At 42.9% G+C, this 19091-nt stretch overlaps 1 protein-coding gene across 19 annotated transcripts in view; it reads right to left on the bottom strand.

The window, feature by feature from the left end:
* sorbs2a (sorbin and SH3 domain containing 2a) overlaps positions 1-9763 on the bottom strand; it is a 48832-nt gene extending 39069 nt beyond the window's left edge. For 5 of the 19 annotated variants that reach the window (XM_030351177.1, XM_030351181.1, XM_030351184.1 and 2 more), the window contains exons 1-2: positions 9229-9408; positions 3506-3698 (exon numbers count right to left, since the gene is read on the bottom strand). Coding sequence is in view for 13 of the 19 variants with exons in the window: in XM_030351172.1 (XP_030207032.1) it covers positions 9229-9263 (35 nt within the window). In the remaining 6 variants the exon portion in view is untranslated. Of the gene's footprint in view, positions 1-3505; positions 3699-3964; positions 4641-9228 lie in introns of those variants that run through there. The other 14 variants (XM_030351172.1, XM_030351176.1, XM_030351173.1 and 11 more) reach the window with 5 other exon arrangements.
* Between the last annotated feature and the right edge of the window lie 9328 nt (positions 9764-19091).

Raw genomic sequence — 19091 nt, 5'->3', positions numbered from 1 at the left:
AGCAGGGCTTGGGAATCAAAATACGTCTGGAGCTATTTCAGTGTATTCCGTTGGACACTGTAGGTTTTGCTACTATACAGTCTGTTATTCACCGTTTATTTGCTTCTTGACAGCAGCTGTTTTTATCAAGATTTTAATACATCAGACACAGAAGGATGTGGTCGATTTAACACAGTGATTGTTTTTACACGGAAATATAAGCTTAAGGGTGAAAAAGTGCAGTATTCGATTTCCCGAGCTTCATTCTACTGCAGCCACATTGCAATTACCTCCCGTCCACAGTGGTGAAATAAATAACTCAATATATAAACCAACAAGACTGTAAAAAAGATCTCCACACCCATTATTCTCCAAAGAAATCAAATACTGTAACCGATAAGATATAGTGGAGGAATTGGAATAGCCTGGAATCAACCTAGAGACAAACAGTTTATCGAATAATTCTTCTTGACCAAGAGTAAAAAATAAATTACGCTGAGTGTTGTTTAAGACGACAATTTCTCCCTAGCTTCTACAGTTCTCCCCTCTCCGACGTGCTCGCTGCGAGACACCGAGACCGGTTTCCACGCCATGTCAGTCACCATCAATTCTCCGCCACCAGGACGAACAACAGCCTGCCTGTTCTCTGATTGGTTTAGTCAGTCCTGCCACTCATTAGCAGCCCCCCTCCCATGCGGTATGAATGGACAGGAGTGATTGGGGGGCAAGCAAGCATGTCCCCTCTCTGTCTCCTCCGTACTACCAACAACAGAGGCCCATGTGTACACCCCCCCCCACACACCAAATCTTGTATCAGTGCCAGGCTAACAAGCAGAGCTACTGGCCTGAGAGCATTAATGCAATTATGCAATACGAGCCCAGGCTTCACAGTGGATACGGTAGGTGTAGGGGGGGAAACAAATAGGATGTGACAAGTCCCGGGGTTGCACTGCAATGTGGAGCTAGAGATGCACTCCGTTTTATTTACACGGCCGCAAGCAGGAAAAAACTGAAGGAGAGTTGTGAGGAGAGACATTGAAAAATGTCTCTTCACAGATCAAACGAGACAATGAAAACATGGAGAGAGTCTGGAGAGTCAAGACATAGAATTAGACATTCACAGTACTTCAATCTAGACAATTGCAGTCCTTTTACTTTTAATTGTTGGGAGTCGGTAAACAACAAAGATGGTAGGGCTAGAACAGCAAGATATGTCATCAGCAAAACTGTCTGATCATCACACTGTTGTGTTAGGTGTTCATATAGGTACCGCCCCATGTGATGGAGTTGAGATAGCTTGAAGATAAAGCCAACAACACTTTGAGAGCAGAAAAGTTTGCATCTCACTCAACACATGACAGAAAAAATCTGATTTTAAAGTGTTACTGAGGGGAATTGACACACCTAAACATGCTTTGGCACATATACTAAATTAATATTCCCAATTTTACCTTATTCAATGTTATTTAGTATTTGGTTAAAGGTACTTCTAAATACTGAACCTTGGGACTGCATTTTTTGGAGGTTGTTAACAGCTTATCTTGCTTAGGGGAGTCTTGACAGGAAGCACTACAAATTAAATAGAGATTGTGCGAATAAACAATAAAATGGGTAAGTGTGCCAAGCCCGCGCCGCCTGGTATTTATACAAAGATCCTTAATCCCACTCTGCTGACCTCATCGCATTATCAGACTGCAGAGCTCGGATTTTAATAGAAGCAAGTGTGTCGTAATCAATACAAAGGGGCAACACTACACATACTTGTAGCTTTCTTCTGGAATGAGGATGTGAAAGGGTAGGGGAAAGCGAGTGTTCACCATGGCAACCCGTTCATGCCTTAGATATAGCAAAAGATGTCTCTAAATGATTAACACAGCCCATTCAGTAGGGCTAGATGCTTGCCTTTACAAACTAGGGCCTTTTGGGTCATACCCATGGCCGGAGGCCCACGCAGAACTGTATCCGATGAATGCTGATTCACACAGTATGTCGGCAGCGTGGCTCCATATGTTTTACGGCGCTTTAGGATCCTCAGGCGAAAGTGATTGGAATGTCGGACGCACACGACACTGGCTACTTTAAGGCGACGGGCGGGAGCTAAAATTACATCTCCATACATAGTCAGGATTCCACAGGTACCAGTGTTAAGTGTGGCGCGGGTCAGGATGATAAGGGAGCTTGATTGGGCAAGGGGGGGGCTATATTTATGGCCATTAGACGAGACCCTTAGGCCTGGGGGCTAAGGGTTTGGAGGAGCATGAGATCTGCGTTTGAGGAGCCCCGAGGCAGCGCCTGGCCACAATGAAGACGTCTTGGGCCGGAGGTGTCCCTGAGACAGCGGTGCAAACTACATCAGCATAATAGGTCAAAGTAAAACCTTATCAAGTGCATGAGAAGTGCTGTTATTTATTTGGGCCATTGACAAAATATTTAATATCCTTTGCGCGGAATTCTGCCACTTATAAAGTATTATACGAACTAACATGTGACTAACGGATGCATAATCCCACATAAGTGATCTTGATTATACATTCCTTCTGAGGCAACAAAGATCTCAGCTGAAATCAGTACTTTGATAAGAATGTGGGGAGAATTTCACGGGAGAAATTAATCAACTTGTGGTTTGTTTCTCACATTCCAGGCTTTAAACTTTTGAGAAAAGGAATGACTGACATTGATTTCTGGTTGTGAGGAAGAAAGTCACAAAATAGCAAAACCAGATGTAGGCCAATTGAAAATAAATCTAATTTCCACGGTTGGCACATGGAAATGAATCTGACCATATCAGTACCAAGACTTTATCCTGTGAAAAAAATAAGAACATCTTCTGGCAAGAAGAGAATGGCTTAGTGAGTGAAGTACGTTTGAGAAGGAAGGGATTGGAAATATGTGTGTGTATCTATTATGTACCCAAGGGTCAAGGTAACATTCCACAACACCTCTGAGACTTGTCTTAATGGAGGGATTTCGGTGTGGCTATTGTTGGGCAGGAAAGAGGAGATCAATGACAAAAAGAGGGCTGTAACCAGAGATGGGAAGGTGTAGGTGACAGAGTGAAACACGGGAAGGTAGAGGGGTAGAGGGAAGGAGGACAAGAATGTTTATGCCCACAGTTTCAGTAGATATTTTAAACACGTGTCTTGACATCTTTCATTTACTCTCCTCTTGCATCATACATTTTTTGTCGGCAATATATGAAATAACTTGTTCATATGTTTTGTGTCTTCCATGATATTAAGCGTATTTTGTGTTTCCTCTGTAAATCTTTGACTACTTTGTATTGTCATTTATTTAACATCTTAAGTAGATAATGGACCAGCCATTAGAGTGAGTGTTAGGGTTAATGTTTACATGGACATGTTAACACTGTGCAGTCCCCCAAATTTCAAGGATGTAGAAGAGGTACATTTTGCTCTCATTTTTCCTGTATACATATCGTGACACACTTTAGACCGACTGAGAGTGAATTGTGTCAAGCAGGCCACAAGTAAAGCCAATGAGGCTAGCATAAAAAAAAAACTCTTACCGTCATAAACACAAAAGCAGGGCACTTGTTCAGAAGGAGTCAGGTATAGGTGTGCGGGATATCCCACTGACTTCTTCTTCGTCTTCGTCTGATTGTCAACTGTGGTCACCGAAACAAAAATCCTGTTTTTTCGCCGAGATGCCTGCCCTTGAAGTAAAGCTTTATTCCCAGGTTTTAGCCTCGGGTTCAGCGCCTGAGGAACACAGACAGGTGAAATGGCGTTTAGAGTCGCTGCAGCACACCGAGTGACGCGGTCCGAGAGTCCCCCGTTTGGGTAAAGCTGTGATCAGAAGGGGCTATTTTCAGACTCGCTGGTCTGCACTGCTGGAAAGCCACCCCCTAGAGTCTTGCGTAGGTAGGTGTGGACTACGTGACAGGCCATCCGTCGGTCACACACACACACACACACACACACACACACACACAGTCTTGGAAAGCCCAAAAAAAAAAAAAATTCACCTTCAAGCATCGTTAAACGCCATTCCAGTGGTGGTCTCAGGTCGGTCAGAAGCCCAGAACCCAGACAGACATGCCACAGATGAGATAAGCTGAATGGTTACATTGATGGATAGCAGGGCATAGGCAGGCCCTCAGAGAGAGAGACACACACACATACACACAGAGGCAGAGAGGGAGAGTGTTGTGCTGTTGGATAGGTTGCACATGCCCACTTCTCCTTGTACGCTTAAATGTCACCCAATGGCTGATGATGTCACTGGGGCAACATGTAAAGTGGGCCTTGAGGGCTGAATCTGACCCCAGTGTCAGACGTATCCTCCACATAAAAGGAGATTTCACTCCATGTTGCTGACAGTTTGATAGTGTGTCAAGAGATGAGGCGGGCTAGGGTTAGGCCTGCTAATGCATAGATATGCACATTTACACATGTGTGCATGCATAGACCCAGACACACACACACACAGACGCACGCACGCAGACATGGGCGCTCACACAGACATGCATATACTGGCACTCTCTCACACACTTACCCATGCATATAACACACACACATATACACGCACACATATGGGCGCTCATACAGACATGTACTCGATTCTCTCTCACACACTTACAAATGCATATACTGTTACTAACACATGCATACTAACACATGCACACGCACACACACACACACACACACACACACACACACACACACACACACACACACACACACACACACACACACACACACACACACACACTTAAGACAGGTCAACCTGAAGCACCTCTAGACCCCAGACCCCCTACTATTCCCAGAGTGGTGATGTCAATCCTACTATTAGCATCTCATATTTAGAACCTGTTATCTAAAGCCAACCTTGCTACTGTATAATGCCAGCTTCCTCCTCTACCCCTGTACACCCTTACTTGATGAATACATCAGACTGTTTGAAATGTTTTTTTATATTTGATATGAAAAAACAATGTCAATGTAAAACAGTCAAACTAACCCAACGGCTTGCTCCTTCCTATATTATGTGTACCAGGTGAAACAAACAAGCATCAATCCGGCACTTTATCAACCTGAATTTGTAAACGCTTCATTTTCTTGTAGTTTTCTTTGTATCGCCTACGTCTGCTAACAAGCCATCGCTATAGCACTAATGTAGCCATCCCGCGGTGCAAAGGCAACAGTCTGAGAACACCATACCAAGCTAGCACACACATGATGACACACCATCCAGACAAGTACATCCCTCAAACATTCAAGATGAGAACCGGGAGATGTTTATAGCCTGCCTCCATGACCCGGAGTGTCAGCATACGCGATCAACAAGCCAATAGAGAAGCTTCTGGTTCCAGGGCTGGCATGGTCGTCTAACCCGAGAACTCAAAAGTGGGCTGAGTGCTAATGTGGTAACCTTGGGAACAGAATCACAGGGGAGATCAGTGTCAACCAGATAGGGTCAAAATAGTATTCTCACCTGTCGCTCTCAACTGTACATTTCAACAGTACTTGCATTACAGTTAGTTAGTGATAACCTACAGCGAGTCATTATTGCGAAATAAACTCTGACAGGTGGTGCAGGAGTGGAAGTCGCCATCACGAAGGGGAAGGGTCTTGAATCACCCTGAAGGGGTTGGTTGCTGTATAATATCCCACATAATACACAGCTACTAACTAAAGAAATCAATAATTTGATGTAAAATACAACAACAAATTCTATTGATTTAACAATGATTTTTTCCCAAATGGTCTGTTTAACTGTTTCCACAACAGTTCAGAAATAACAGACTGTATAGTGCCTTATTTGACCAATCAGAAAGTATCTCGCCATCATTTTAAAAACAAACTTATGTTGGTCAACAGGTCACTAGGGCGAGGCTGTTGAATTATGATTTGATGTCACATTCCTGACACAAGTCCTCAAGTAAGCTAATGTTCAATAGCTGTTAACCACTCTGCAATCAATTACTGTGAGTGTGAGAAAAAATGGATTCAAATGATTATCTTGCCTATGAATCCGCTCATTAAGGTGCCCACACAAAATACAATATCAAAAATTGTTATGGCTGTTTTACACTCTGACACCCACATAAACACACAGCCCTATGAGCAGACTATGGCTACCCAGGCCGTGTCGACGTGGTCGCACCAGTACAGTTTCAACACCCAATTCATTATCAGCTGCAGTGACGGCCCTGCCAGCTCAGTAAGTGGCAGGATATTAAAAGCAGGCGCGCTATGCAGTTCCACGGCTTCAATACCGCTAGTTCAAAAGTAGCAATGTTTTAGCTATTCTATCAAAAATTATATATTTATAAAAATAACAAATGAAGTAAATATATAAATAACAAATGTAAATAAATAAATAACAAATGTTAATATCTAAATATATATTCATTAATTTATTTTTAAATGTGTTATTTATACATGTATATATATTTTTTTGCATATAGATACAAATATATTTTTATCTATATAAATAACAAATGTAAAAACATAATATACTGCTTTTTCTCGACATCATATATCTTGTATAGTAAGTCGGGAACTAAAATGGAAGTACTTTGATATACACCACTTATAGAGAGTTAACGTACACGGCTCTTATTTCAATTAGTTAAAAACTTAAAAGCCTTTCATTCTTCCGACTTGCATGTGATACTCTACTTAAAATGTTGTTATGATCTATACAGTGAAGAATAAAAAAAAAAGCCTGAATGTAATCCACCTCTGTTACCACCTCAAACTAACACAAGCAGCCCCTCCAAACCCCAGTTTAGACCAACGTAAACAAATAGTGACAACACCATCCATCAAACCTTTCAAAAAAACAAAAAACAAACAGCCCCGCCCCCTCCATTCCAAATCTTCCGTTAGCTCATTAAGACAGCCAATCAACGTTGCATGACAGGCTCAGGAAGCCCTGCTGCGAACCAGTAACAGTATCTGCGTGTTGGCAGAGCTATAGCCATAAGCCTTTTTGGCTTACGCTGTATCAGCCCGAGGACTCGCACGTCCATGCCTGGTGTAGGGTTAAGGGTCTGAGCGGACTTTCTTTAGCAGGACTCCTCCATGTCGCAGGACCTCTTTCATCAAAGGACAGGACAGAAGAGATGGGGGAGGGGCAGGAAGCAGGGGGAGTGTGTCCATTAAACATTTAGGAATTTTAAGTTGTAGCGTTGGCCCTATTGGCCCTGTTGTCCCTTTTGTTCTTTTCTGCTGGAGGCTGCAATGCTCTATTTCTATCCCTCATTCTCTCATGTTCTCCCACATGTCTCTCTTTCTAAGTCCAGACTTCAGTCTAAACAAAATAGTAGTCTCAACAACACTCTCTCTCTTCCAAAATATCAGAAAAAAACAAAATTGTACTGTAAAGGGAAGCTCCATGTTTCAAATAAGTGTTATTCCACAGAGAGAGGTGAAGGAGGCTAACGTACAATATTGAGGAGGGACCATTACACAACCTGATAGGGGGTGCCACACATTTACACAGTATAGGCCCATTGCATTTGACTTCCATAGCCAGTAGTACTGCTATTATCATTATTACTACTATAAATCGACTGCTTATGACATAGTCCTTACTTAAGCCGCCTGTGGGATAGAGCAGAGAAGGCCTACACTGAGCATTTGTTCATGATCCACCGTTTCCCGCAGGAGGACGGGAAACGGTATGAGACTGTTGGGAGAGGCGGAGGTAGAGGGAGACAGAGACAGGGAGACAGCCATACAGGCAGACAGATAAGAGGAGTGATCGAGGGACATACATAAAGTAACCACACGTTACACTCCACTTAAGTGAGGGAAATGTATCGCATACTCAGGTTCCCCCTGTAGGGCCCGTTTTGATCCCCTCCCCTCGCATCCCCCCCTCTCTGTGTCTCTGTGTCTCCCTCCTCGCTGCGTAACCCTAAACTAGCAGGTAACAGGTGCAATCCAAATAGCACAAACACAGACATAGTTCCCCGCCGCACAAAGTGTCATTTATCAGGATGTAATGCAAGGACATTTGCGTGAGCGATTATCATTAGGTTCAACTGTGAGGCTGTTTATTGGTAAAGTGAGCTCTCTTCTCTCCCTCTCTCTCAAAATAGTTACCCATCATGCATCCCAGGGTACATTTCCACCACATAAATAAATACACAAGATCCAGCATCACAGATATTTCGCACAGCGGGAACACCTACCCCCTGATCCAATGACTTAAGGACTACGCTTGCACACACACACACACACACACACACACACACACACACACACACACACACACACACACACACACACACACACACACACACACACACACACAAAGGTGTTTAGCAATGAGATGCTGTACTGTGGCCGGAGTGGTACAAATAACAGTGGCATAGTCTATTTATGCTCAACACCTACATGCTCTTTACGAGATACAGTTGAGTGACAGTAGACAGTGAGTGACCTGCAGGGTACATTCTCCTCATTACATCACCCTTTTACATCACTGCTTCCCCCCTGCCCAAACTAGGATCAGCACCTTTGGGATATGGCTACAGATGGATAATAATGACCAATGTCACTGGTATAATAGATCTAGTAGAAAGAATCATCACATTGAAGCTTGTACACTATGTCATATAGTTGATTAAACAATATATGTGGATATATGACACACAAAAACACACACAAAGTGTAATGCATTCACATCCACAATTTCAGCATTGGACATCCAATGCTGAACACATTGTTTAGGCCACATGCAAACCATATGGTGCTGAGATGGTTGATGTGAAATGGAGTTTAAAGGATGCAATTTTCTAGTGGAGTTTTTATAGCCCAAAACTAGCGAGGAGCAAAGAAGCTAACCCTTCTAGGGCGAATCATAAATCTTGTCCAAAATAAATAGGCTATAGGGTGTTTTACATCCAAAATGGCACCTATCCATTGGAATGTACAGACAGCTGCCTTCAAAGCATGGCCTCCATCGGCCCGGTTCTTTTCGCGTGGAAAGCAATAAGTGACGTTACCGCAGCAGAGGCGACGACGCTGCAATTACTACCATAAGAAAATAGAAGGAAAAAAAGGCCAGCACACAGCGAGCACGTTACATCACCTCTGGTTTGACAGAAAAGCTATGCCATCGCTTATAACGCTAAATAATGAACACACCAGAGGAGATTTGCAGATTGACTGGGTGTGGGAGAGGCGAGCCCTTCCCTCATTGACGACCACGAGAGGCTAAACCCAGCTGCTGCCAGAAGACAACATCAGAGCTAACGACGCGTTGTTTGCTCACCTTTGAGAACAAGTGTGTCTGGCATTCGCGTCCATGAGAGAAAATAATGTCTCAAATGCTCCGGACCTGCCAGGCGATAACGTCAGCGGCCGGCATAGACCTGGAGCTCGAAGGAGGGGGAGACTCCGGAGCCTGAAGTATGAACCGCGCACCTGCTAATCGACGCTCTCCTTGCCGAACGGGGTGAAAACGCGCATGGATGTTGCCGCTCAGTGTAGCTACTCCCCCCTCCTCCTCCTCCTCCTCCTCCCCTCGTCGCGGGTCACTAGGGCTCGGTGCTGCCGAGCTAGAATAGAGCCATCCGGACGACATCTACCGACGACGCGGAGAAACGAGTGGTAGCGGCGGCACTTGAATGCCCGTCTTGCTGTTCTCGCGTGCTGTACTTGTTGCGACTAGTCAAAATAATATAGCGCTTAAGCACGCGACTTAAAGCACGTACAGCTTTGTTATTATCATGAGCGACAAAAGCGTCTATTCAACGTGGAGAATGGATTCTGTTATTTTTCATCACGTCAGGTTGTGTTTTATGACCCAATCGGCCGGTAGCCTCTTCGTGTACATAGTCATGGCAACGCTCGTTTTTATCACGCCTAGAGGACAAAGGTAGAACTATGATGTGCAGGACTATCAATATCGTGGGTAGAGCATCGCGTCCAACAACCAGCTCCAAATCTATACGTGTGCTCACCGACAAACAGATTAATATATGTACTTAAAATTGGTCGATGGATAAATATATGCTTTTTTACAAGCTAAAACAACTATTAAATCTATTTTAATGCTTAACCTTCACCCTCACACCACCTGAGGTGTGCACTATTCCACTGAGAGCCACCAGCTCAACGGAGGCAGTCAGGGGTCAGGTGTCACTCAGCACAAAGAAGAGCAGGGATCAAACCAGCAACCCCACCCCCTTTCCCCATGGGTGCCAGACAACCTGCCTCTGTTCCTCTACCTCCTGAGCCATCAGCCATGTTAGCACATTCCATGTAAATCAAGCATTTCATGGGGTGCTAAAGCACTCATGGTGCACTAGCACCTCCCCTACCACAATGACTTGCATTAGAGTGTCACACTGGCCTCTATCAGCAGCAGGTCTACCATAAGCTCAGGCCTGTGCACCCTATAAATACAACCACTCTGGCTGTAAACTTTCATACCTCAATAGTCCACAGAAAACACCAGCACCAGCTGATGGATCTGTCAAAGAAAATACCTCTTTATCTCAGCTGTCTTAATCAGTGTCCACTGTTTGGAGGAGGGAGTTTTATATATTGGTCATGTTACAGCCTCTTCATTGCGAATGGTGAACTGAAAAAATAATGACAAGTCTCACTATTCAGTTATTCATCATCAGTCTCTTTTGAAGTGACAGTGAATTCAGATTCATGTCATAAGGAGCAGGAAGGCATCAGACATCCGGGTTCCAAGTTCTTGGAACCCAGAAGACTATCCTGTCCCCTAAATGGATAAGATCTACGATTGCATCAAATATTGAAAGTAAAGTACATAGAGAATAAAACCTTTCACCTTCAAACATAACTCACTCTCCCATTCAAGCAGGTTCACCGTAGCTGCATAGATGAAAGTTATTTAAAAGAGAATCCATGATCAACTGCCCAGAAGTTTGATGATCAATACAATGTGTATCCCTGTAATAGAGATCCATTACCGAATTCCTCTCTTCATCTGCAAGTAAGCAGACATTATTTCCTTGATTAACTGGCGCCAGCTGTCACAGGCTACCCTGATACATTCACAGTTCACATCATCATTGCTCACAGCATTGATTTACGGCAGGATTATTGATCAACTTGGAGTAGGACAGACAGTATTCCGTCATTGACCTGCCATCCTTAATTGAATTGTCCTTTATCACCTAACAGCCCCAGTGAGCAAAGGTCCTGCCTAGAGCCGTAGGTCTGGAGACAGGTCCCTGGCCCATCTTGGTTAGTCTATTGTGATGGTAGTGTATCCACATGAAGAGAAACCGGCCAGGGAGAAACTGATGTGGACAGTTAACACAATAGAGATCAGAGGGGTGAGTCAAAACCAAAACACACCTTGCTATGGAGAGAGGATTGGATTTTTTTTTTGCTTGTGTCCTCTGATGACACAATGTGCGAGTATATAGTCACACAATCACACACACACAAAAAATGTGTTTTCCTGTGTTTTCTATAGGGAAGAAAAGATTGCTTCGCAAAATACACTTTTCTCTTTTTTCCCTATAGAGCATATCAATACCACAGATCAAGCCAACAGCTACTGGCTGTTCAGCACCGTTCCATACAGATAGAAAGACATTTCTCTTTTCTCTTGTCACTTTAAAATATGCGACACTATTAGAGATAACGGCTCTGTTATATAACGCTGGCTGATGATGGGTTTGTCACAAGTAATTAGGATTGCTCAACTCAAGGATGAGATAGTTAATTATAGAGATTGTAACAAGCAAATTATCCAAGACTAACTTATGAGCGTCTGTGTCAATTTCCGATAGCAGTAAGATATTACAATGAAGTGATGCATATGAGAATGTGACCTTGGTTTTATCTCAACAGACCCCAAACATATTCCATTTGAAGTCCAGGGTTTGTGATCATGACCAGACACCAATGCATGCCAACATCCAAGAGATTGGATTCCTAACCGATACGTTGATAGGTGCCCCCGATCTTAATCTGACATTTCAAGCCGTTATATAGAGCTATTCCTAAAACACTTCATACATGACATCTAACCCACAACTAACCCACCCCAGGACCATGCATCCTTGCATACCACAATCGAAGATCACAGCATCACCAACCCCTGCAAATGTCCTTATGGAGGCATGGCAGAAGAAGCAGGCCTGGCTCACGCATGTGTATTTCAAACACGATAACTGATAGGGACAGTCTCCCCAGTGTGCCTTATTATATCCTCCCCCCTAGCTTGATTCAGCCTCACTTCTGCTTTATGTCGAGACACCATGCTTCCCTGTGTGACAGTTAAGAGGCCTGATAAGTGGGTGGTGGTGGTGGGGGTGGTGGTGCTGCTGGTGGTGGTTTAGGGGGACGCTGCAGTGTCTGCCCTTTGGGATGGCAAGAGTCATGGCGGAGGGACCATGTGGTGGGTTGGTGACGAGGGGTAAAGGTGAGACTGAGGGCGAGTCGAGTAAAACAGCAAGGCGATGAGGAGGCAAGATAGTGAAACTGTAAGGGTAAAGACGAAAGAGCAGAATTGAGGCACACTATAGAGGAAAATTTGGGAACCGTCTGCGTGAGGCGTAGCTCACGAAATATGAATAAACTGAGCATTTTATGGGTGATAGCACAATGGAAGTGATTATGAGGCACAATTTGCAAACTGATGGGAGATTTAGCTTCATAAGCATCAGAGAGTGTTTCAAATCATTTTCAGTTGGTTGAATTTGAGGGCAATCTGTACCTTAACTTGTAACCTACCATGTACACATAAAATATTGACCAGGTACATAACTATTAATGCATATCATTGATGTATACAAAGTCAAGAGAAAGAGTCAAAGTATTGCGTTATGCATGTGGTCCGAATATGCCCTTTTAGCAAGACGAGAGGCTATACATCCACCAGGAAAGTTATGATTCTTTAACTTTGCTTTGCGTTGTTGTTTATATCTTTATTGACTGCAAATCCTCTGTCAAATAAATTACCCATACATTTCAATGATTACCCATTGCCTAATTTCATAATTTATTTATCTTACTCTCCTCACACAAACACCCACACATAAACAAACACACACACACACACACACACACACACACACACACACACACACACACACACACACACACACACACACACACACACACACACACACACACACACACACAAACACACACAAAAAAACAATTACATTTAGAATGTGCACAACAACAATGCCATGAGTCACCTAATTTACATGTGGACGTTTCATAAAGAGTCTTTCGGTAAGAACTATTAAAAATCGTCTCTTCAATCCTGTGCCTATTGGAAAACCAATAAATCCCCTTCACCGATCTGCAGCTTTTTCTCAGGCCAGTAATTAAGTAATGGTTCAATTAATCCTATCAAACCTGCATTGCCAAGTGGAGCAGCAGGCCTGTTCTACACATGCCAATAGGAAAGAGATCACAAAAAGGGTCACACACACAATGGAATGATATCTGTTGTTATTCGTAGCCTCTGGTCCCTCTTAAGATATTAACATTCAAACTATGTTAGAATCATTTGAGTGTGTCTTTAGTTCAGGATTCTCCGCATATTGGAGGAACAGATTCAAGCAGAAGTAGCAGGTTATATGGGTAGAAGGCTTTATTTTATAGTCTTAACTGTGATCTGTTTCTGGCATACAACAAAAATAAGCATATTTATTTGTATCACTGATAATAATAATGCTTAATTATTATGCTTAAATTATGCTTCTTTTTTCCCTAGCCATCAAAAATGCACGCAATTTCAGAGTACTGGAGAGACAAAGTGTTGCAACAACTTTGTATCCCAGCATCTGAAACAGCCATTGTGCATGAGATTGCTTAGTGTGTTATTAAAGCAATCTGCTTAGCCTAATGGTTTGGGCTGAGGAATGTCGTTCTGGAGCGTTCTTCCTTCTTTGGTCAACGCTCAGCAGGAGCAGCGAGATGAGACACAAGATCTATTGGACCACATAATGCAGGGAAGTATTTGTGCTAAACCGGACAGGATCCATCAAATCAGGGAAGAAAAACAGGAATGGGGCGGTAAAGGGACTAATGAATGTCACTCATACTGTATTCTTAGACTTCCTTTGACATGTCTTAGGTTGGGTTTATTTGCTTAAGAATGTTGTACTTGAGTCAAGTTATGTAACGTTACTGAAATGAAGTGAAGTCCAGAGAGGATAGAGAGACTCTCTTTAAAATAATTTATTTTACTTATGCTAGCATTTGTTATTCTTAAAGCATGTTTTTGCATTGTGGTACTACCTTTTGGTTTCCCCAATGGAATTACTGCAAATCCTCCAGTCTGCAGCCTGCATTCCACTACAGGCCCAATGGGAAAGCTCTGTGTGATGACGCAGTTTTGTAAGGACGGGATATACATATTTAAAACATCCATTTTGACAATATAATTTAAAATAAGAACATTCTTCCAAATATCAAAACCTTTCAGAAGTTAGTGTCAGCAAACTTGTTATCAACCCAATTAAATCATGATATTTATTTATTTATTACAGCAGGGCATTAGTCCTATGAGACACCTAAGGTTATTATAAAGCATTCTCTTTCAGTGCAAGCAGTCAATGAACATAGTTAGCTAGCTTATACCTCAGGCCTAATGTATTACAAATGTCCTCAAATAACCTCTGACTCTGTTTATCAAAATAACGAAAGTAGGTAGCAGCGACTATCTCTGACAGACTAAATCAGTTGACAGCGACACAGCCAGGCTATAGTTAAGCTTGGCATGCTGCACTCCCTTCCATGTGCTCCGTCTGGGGCTGGACATCTGTAATCTGCCTGCGATAAGGCCACTTGCCATGCAGCTTCAAGCCTGTGCTCGATGCCCAGAACTCAGCCCTACTCACAAGAAGGTCTGCCAAGACCTCCAGAGAGGGCCAAGAACCACTCAGCACACACAGAAGCACACACAAACAAGGGTTACATTAATGCACCCGCTCACATGCACACACACACACACACACACACACACACACACACACACACACACACACACACACACACACACACACACACACACACACACACACACACACACACACACACAGCTGTCCCTGGCGAAAGCGAGAGGAAGCAATCAATGAACACAGGGGCCGCTTATGTGTTAAAGAGGTTGATGAATGCTTTAGCTAATAACTGGTCTATCTCTGTATCTATTTATGTTGGCATCTATCTATCAAGCATTGGGTTTGTCTTCCTATTTTTAAGGCCACTCTTTTGATGTCCCTGATTCATGAGTCATATTTTCCCATCACGATAACTTTAAAGGCCCTGTAACACAAGCGATATGTATTTGTTGTAATAAGTGTTAGGTAGGTCTATATTCCAACAGCCGTCACTGATTAAGTATTTGGTCAAGAACATGGGTCTCCAAGTCCATCCACTCTGCAGTGATCAGGATTCCAGTTTTGACTGACAATGGTTGAATAGGCAAAGCTACCGATTCCAGTGCTCCCAGGAGTGGCTTACAAAACCTCCCACGGAAACCAAACAGAGCTGAAGAATAGTTCGAAGAAAAGAGAGCTGCAAGGAAAGGAGACAGGAGCCACGCAAGACCTGCATTTGTTATGTGGGGTTGAGGAGTGCTAACTGTAAAAAGACGCAGGAACTTAGCCTCAACAACAACGCTTACAGTGCTTTCAACCGTCTGTGATATTAAACGCGTCCCAGCAGTACACACAGTACACGTACACACACACACAGTACACACACACACACACACACACACACACACACACACACACACACACACACACACACACACACACACACACACACACACACACACACACACACACACACACACACACACTCACTCACTCACTCACACCATTCTGCACAAAGGTGGGGTGAAGCCCAGTGGATGATGCAGTGTCTCAGCATAGTGAGAGAGGAGCAGAGTCAGCAGCACCTAGCACGCTCTGCCCGGCGATGAGAAAGTCCCCATCAATTTCAACCAATGAAATTATTACTACTATTGAAATATATTAAAAAACACGTGCGAAGAAGATAGTTATTGCCCATTTATAAGGGAATTAAAAAATCCAGATGAATTAAATGGGGACGAACATGAAAGAATGAGAAACTATGCTGTGAAACTAATGAATACAAAGTGATCTGTATTTCTTCTTCACTGTCAAACAGACACAAGGGCTTCATGTGTGTGGCCAGTGGCGGTTCTGGGCCATTTCATCTAGGGGGGCCTGGCTGGGGTCAGTTGATCTGTTCGAGGGGCCATGAAACCATGTTGAGTACCATGCAATGGTTCCATGGCCTGTCGCTTTTTAGAATATAGGGTCATTTATTTCATATGTGTTTAGCAATGTTTATCCTTCCGTTTTTACATGTTAGAATAAAACGTAACTTTAACATAGGGTACATCTTTAATCAAAGAACATTGCAATTGAAATTAAATTGCATTTTAATTTCATCCGGTTGGTTTATTAATGCCAGGTTGATTGTAACTATTATGAAATAAGGTTAGATATTTCTTAGCGGCAAAGAACATCGATGTGCCAATATAAGTCTGTGTATCATCCTTTTCCAAATAATATTCACTCATAATTATTTTGAACGTCACATTTAGGGGAGCCTCAGAAGGGGCCAAGGTTTTACTTAATCGGGCCGTGCATCCCCCAGGCCCCCCTCAGAAGCGGCAGTGTGTGTAGCATGAGTCCGCTGGTTCACTCTCATCATCCATCCCTTTACTGCCACTACACCACCAGTGTATTGCTGAACACACCACATGTCAGTGTGCATGTAGCCCACTGGCTGCCCCAAGCGACAGAGCTATGGTGAATCTGACCTCTAAACATCATTGGTCAGCATCATGAGGAGAAGGGGCGGGGGAGGGTCTACTGCAGCGCCTCCTGCAGTGGTTAGACAGGGAACATACTGTAACATGCCTGGTCACGTCTGTTGCTATGGTACCGGCAAGACAGGCCCCCACCCCCTGTCTTTCTTTTATTTGAATGAACATTGGTTGGTATCATGTAAACGTATTAAAGAAGGATCATTTATTCTCAGAGAAATTATTAAGAAGCATAAATGATACTACAACACATGACAACATATATGGGTTTGCAGGCACACGTCACACACACGTCAAACACACGTCACACGTCACACACACACACACACACACACACACACACACACACACACAGTTGGGCAAACTCAACATTTGATTTGTTCTAGGGGCTTACAAATCAAACAGTGTACAGTGTACCCACTTTTTACAAGAGTTTTGTATTGTATGCATTTTTTTCAGTTTCAGTTTCAAGATTTCCCAGTAACATGAGTACCATATCACTTAACACACACACACACACACACACACACACACACACACACACACACACACACACACACACACACACACACACACACACACACACACACACACAATCAAACAGCCACCGCTGCCACCCTCACTTATCCCTTCGAATGATTACATTTAATCATGTACCCGCAACAGTGCACACACATCCACACGCAACATCACACACACTGATAGTAAGTGCAACAGCAATGCCCCTGACGGTACGCCTGAACCTGTATGCCTATCTCTTAAATCATGTTACCTTACTCCTCTCCTCTGCTGTGTGTGTGTGTGTGTGTGTGTATCGAGCGTGCGCGCGTGTGTGTGTCTGTGTGGGGGAACGTGTTTGCGTATGTGCATGATGTTCCTTTTCTGGAGGTACAACATTCTTCATACGTTCCTCTTATGGTCATGCCAGCAAAATACCTCTTGGCTGTGTACTCATCACCTAATGCCACTGCTTAAGTTAGTTGCGGTCAATTAAACAAACTTAAACGGTATGTTCACACACACACCTTTAAACCCAATGTATTGGATGCATTGCATGAACCTATCGTGCTGCTGTTGTGCCAAGTCTAACGTGTGAGCTTGACATCCCATAATGAATGAGAGGACTTTGTTCACTATTGCACAAAGCCCTAAGGACTTTTGCCAAAAGTCCTTAGAGCATCTGGCGCCCGGTAAGCCAGATGCCCTAAACTGGCCCTGGCTTACCGGGGGCTAAACCAATCAGGTGGTCTGAATACTGAACCAGGAAAGAACTTCCATTGCTTGTAATCTGAGGAAAGGATGTCAAATATTCAAAAGGTATTCAGATGTTGTGGCTCCATTAAAGTTTACAGTAGGCCTGCCAGTATTCACATATATGATATGTAGTCAGAAAGAAGCCATGAGACATCCTCTACAAATAATAGTAATCATAATATCCTAGTAATAACATCTTGATAGAGAGTACATCCACAACATCACCCTTTGATCAATGCATGTTTTGGAGTTGGTTGAGTTAATACAAAGGGTTTGTTAGAGGTAAGACAAAATAATAACAATTATAGTAATCACTGCCAGATCCAAGCGAGTGAATGTCATGAATTCCCACCATGCACATTTTTTTATTTTATTTAGACTGGCATGGATTGATAAGATGCTATGTTATAAAACACTGAAGGGAAATTTAGGTAATTTGGTGCAATGTTTGTTTTCCTGTGCTTTCAACATGACTGCATTAGTCACTGTGTTTATAGACCTGGTATCGGGTATGCACATCCCCTGCTATAATCATGTTCCATAGAAATGGCCAATAGTGTACCCTTTTTTTTTTTTTTTTTTTGCATAAACCCTTTTCCCAAACAAGCTATTACAATTAAAAAAGAAAAGAAAGGCCACCATGATTGCGATGTTCGACTTCAAGTTTTTTGACTGATTGATTGATTTAATTTATTTCAGACGTATCAAAATACAAATCAAACATCGCAAATAACACCAAACAAAATAAAAAGCATGACAAGTTTCATGAAGTTCGTTTCATACTGAATACCTTACTTCCTAGTCCCTGAAACATAGTTAAAAAATGTAGGACTATACGTTACGTTGCATTTTGCTGCTCTCTAGTGGTTGAATATGTTTGTGTAGCTATATCCATATAAATGTGTTGAAACGTTCAGTCAGCGCAGGTTATGGAATTTGCTTTTTTGGCCATTTTTGACTAAGTAATTGGTAAATTGCATGCATCGTAATAGAATGTACCAATGCGACAATAATCGACAAAGCAGTGATTATATCGGGTTCTAGACAGGCTGTGGTTCTACCTTAACTCA

Source organism: Gadus morhua, chromosome 3, assembly GCF_902167405.1.
Source record: "Gadus morhua chromosome 3, gadMor3.0, whole genome shotgun sequence".
Lineage (NCBI taxonomy): Eukaryota > Metazoa > Chordata > Actinopteri > Gadiformes > Gadidae > Gadus > Gadus morhua.
This window is presented reverse-complemented; position numbering and strand designations above follow the sequence as displayed.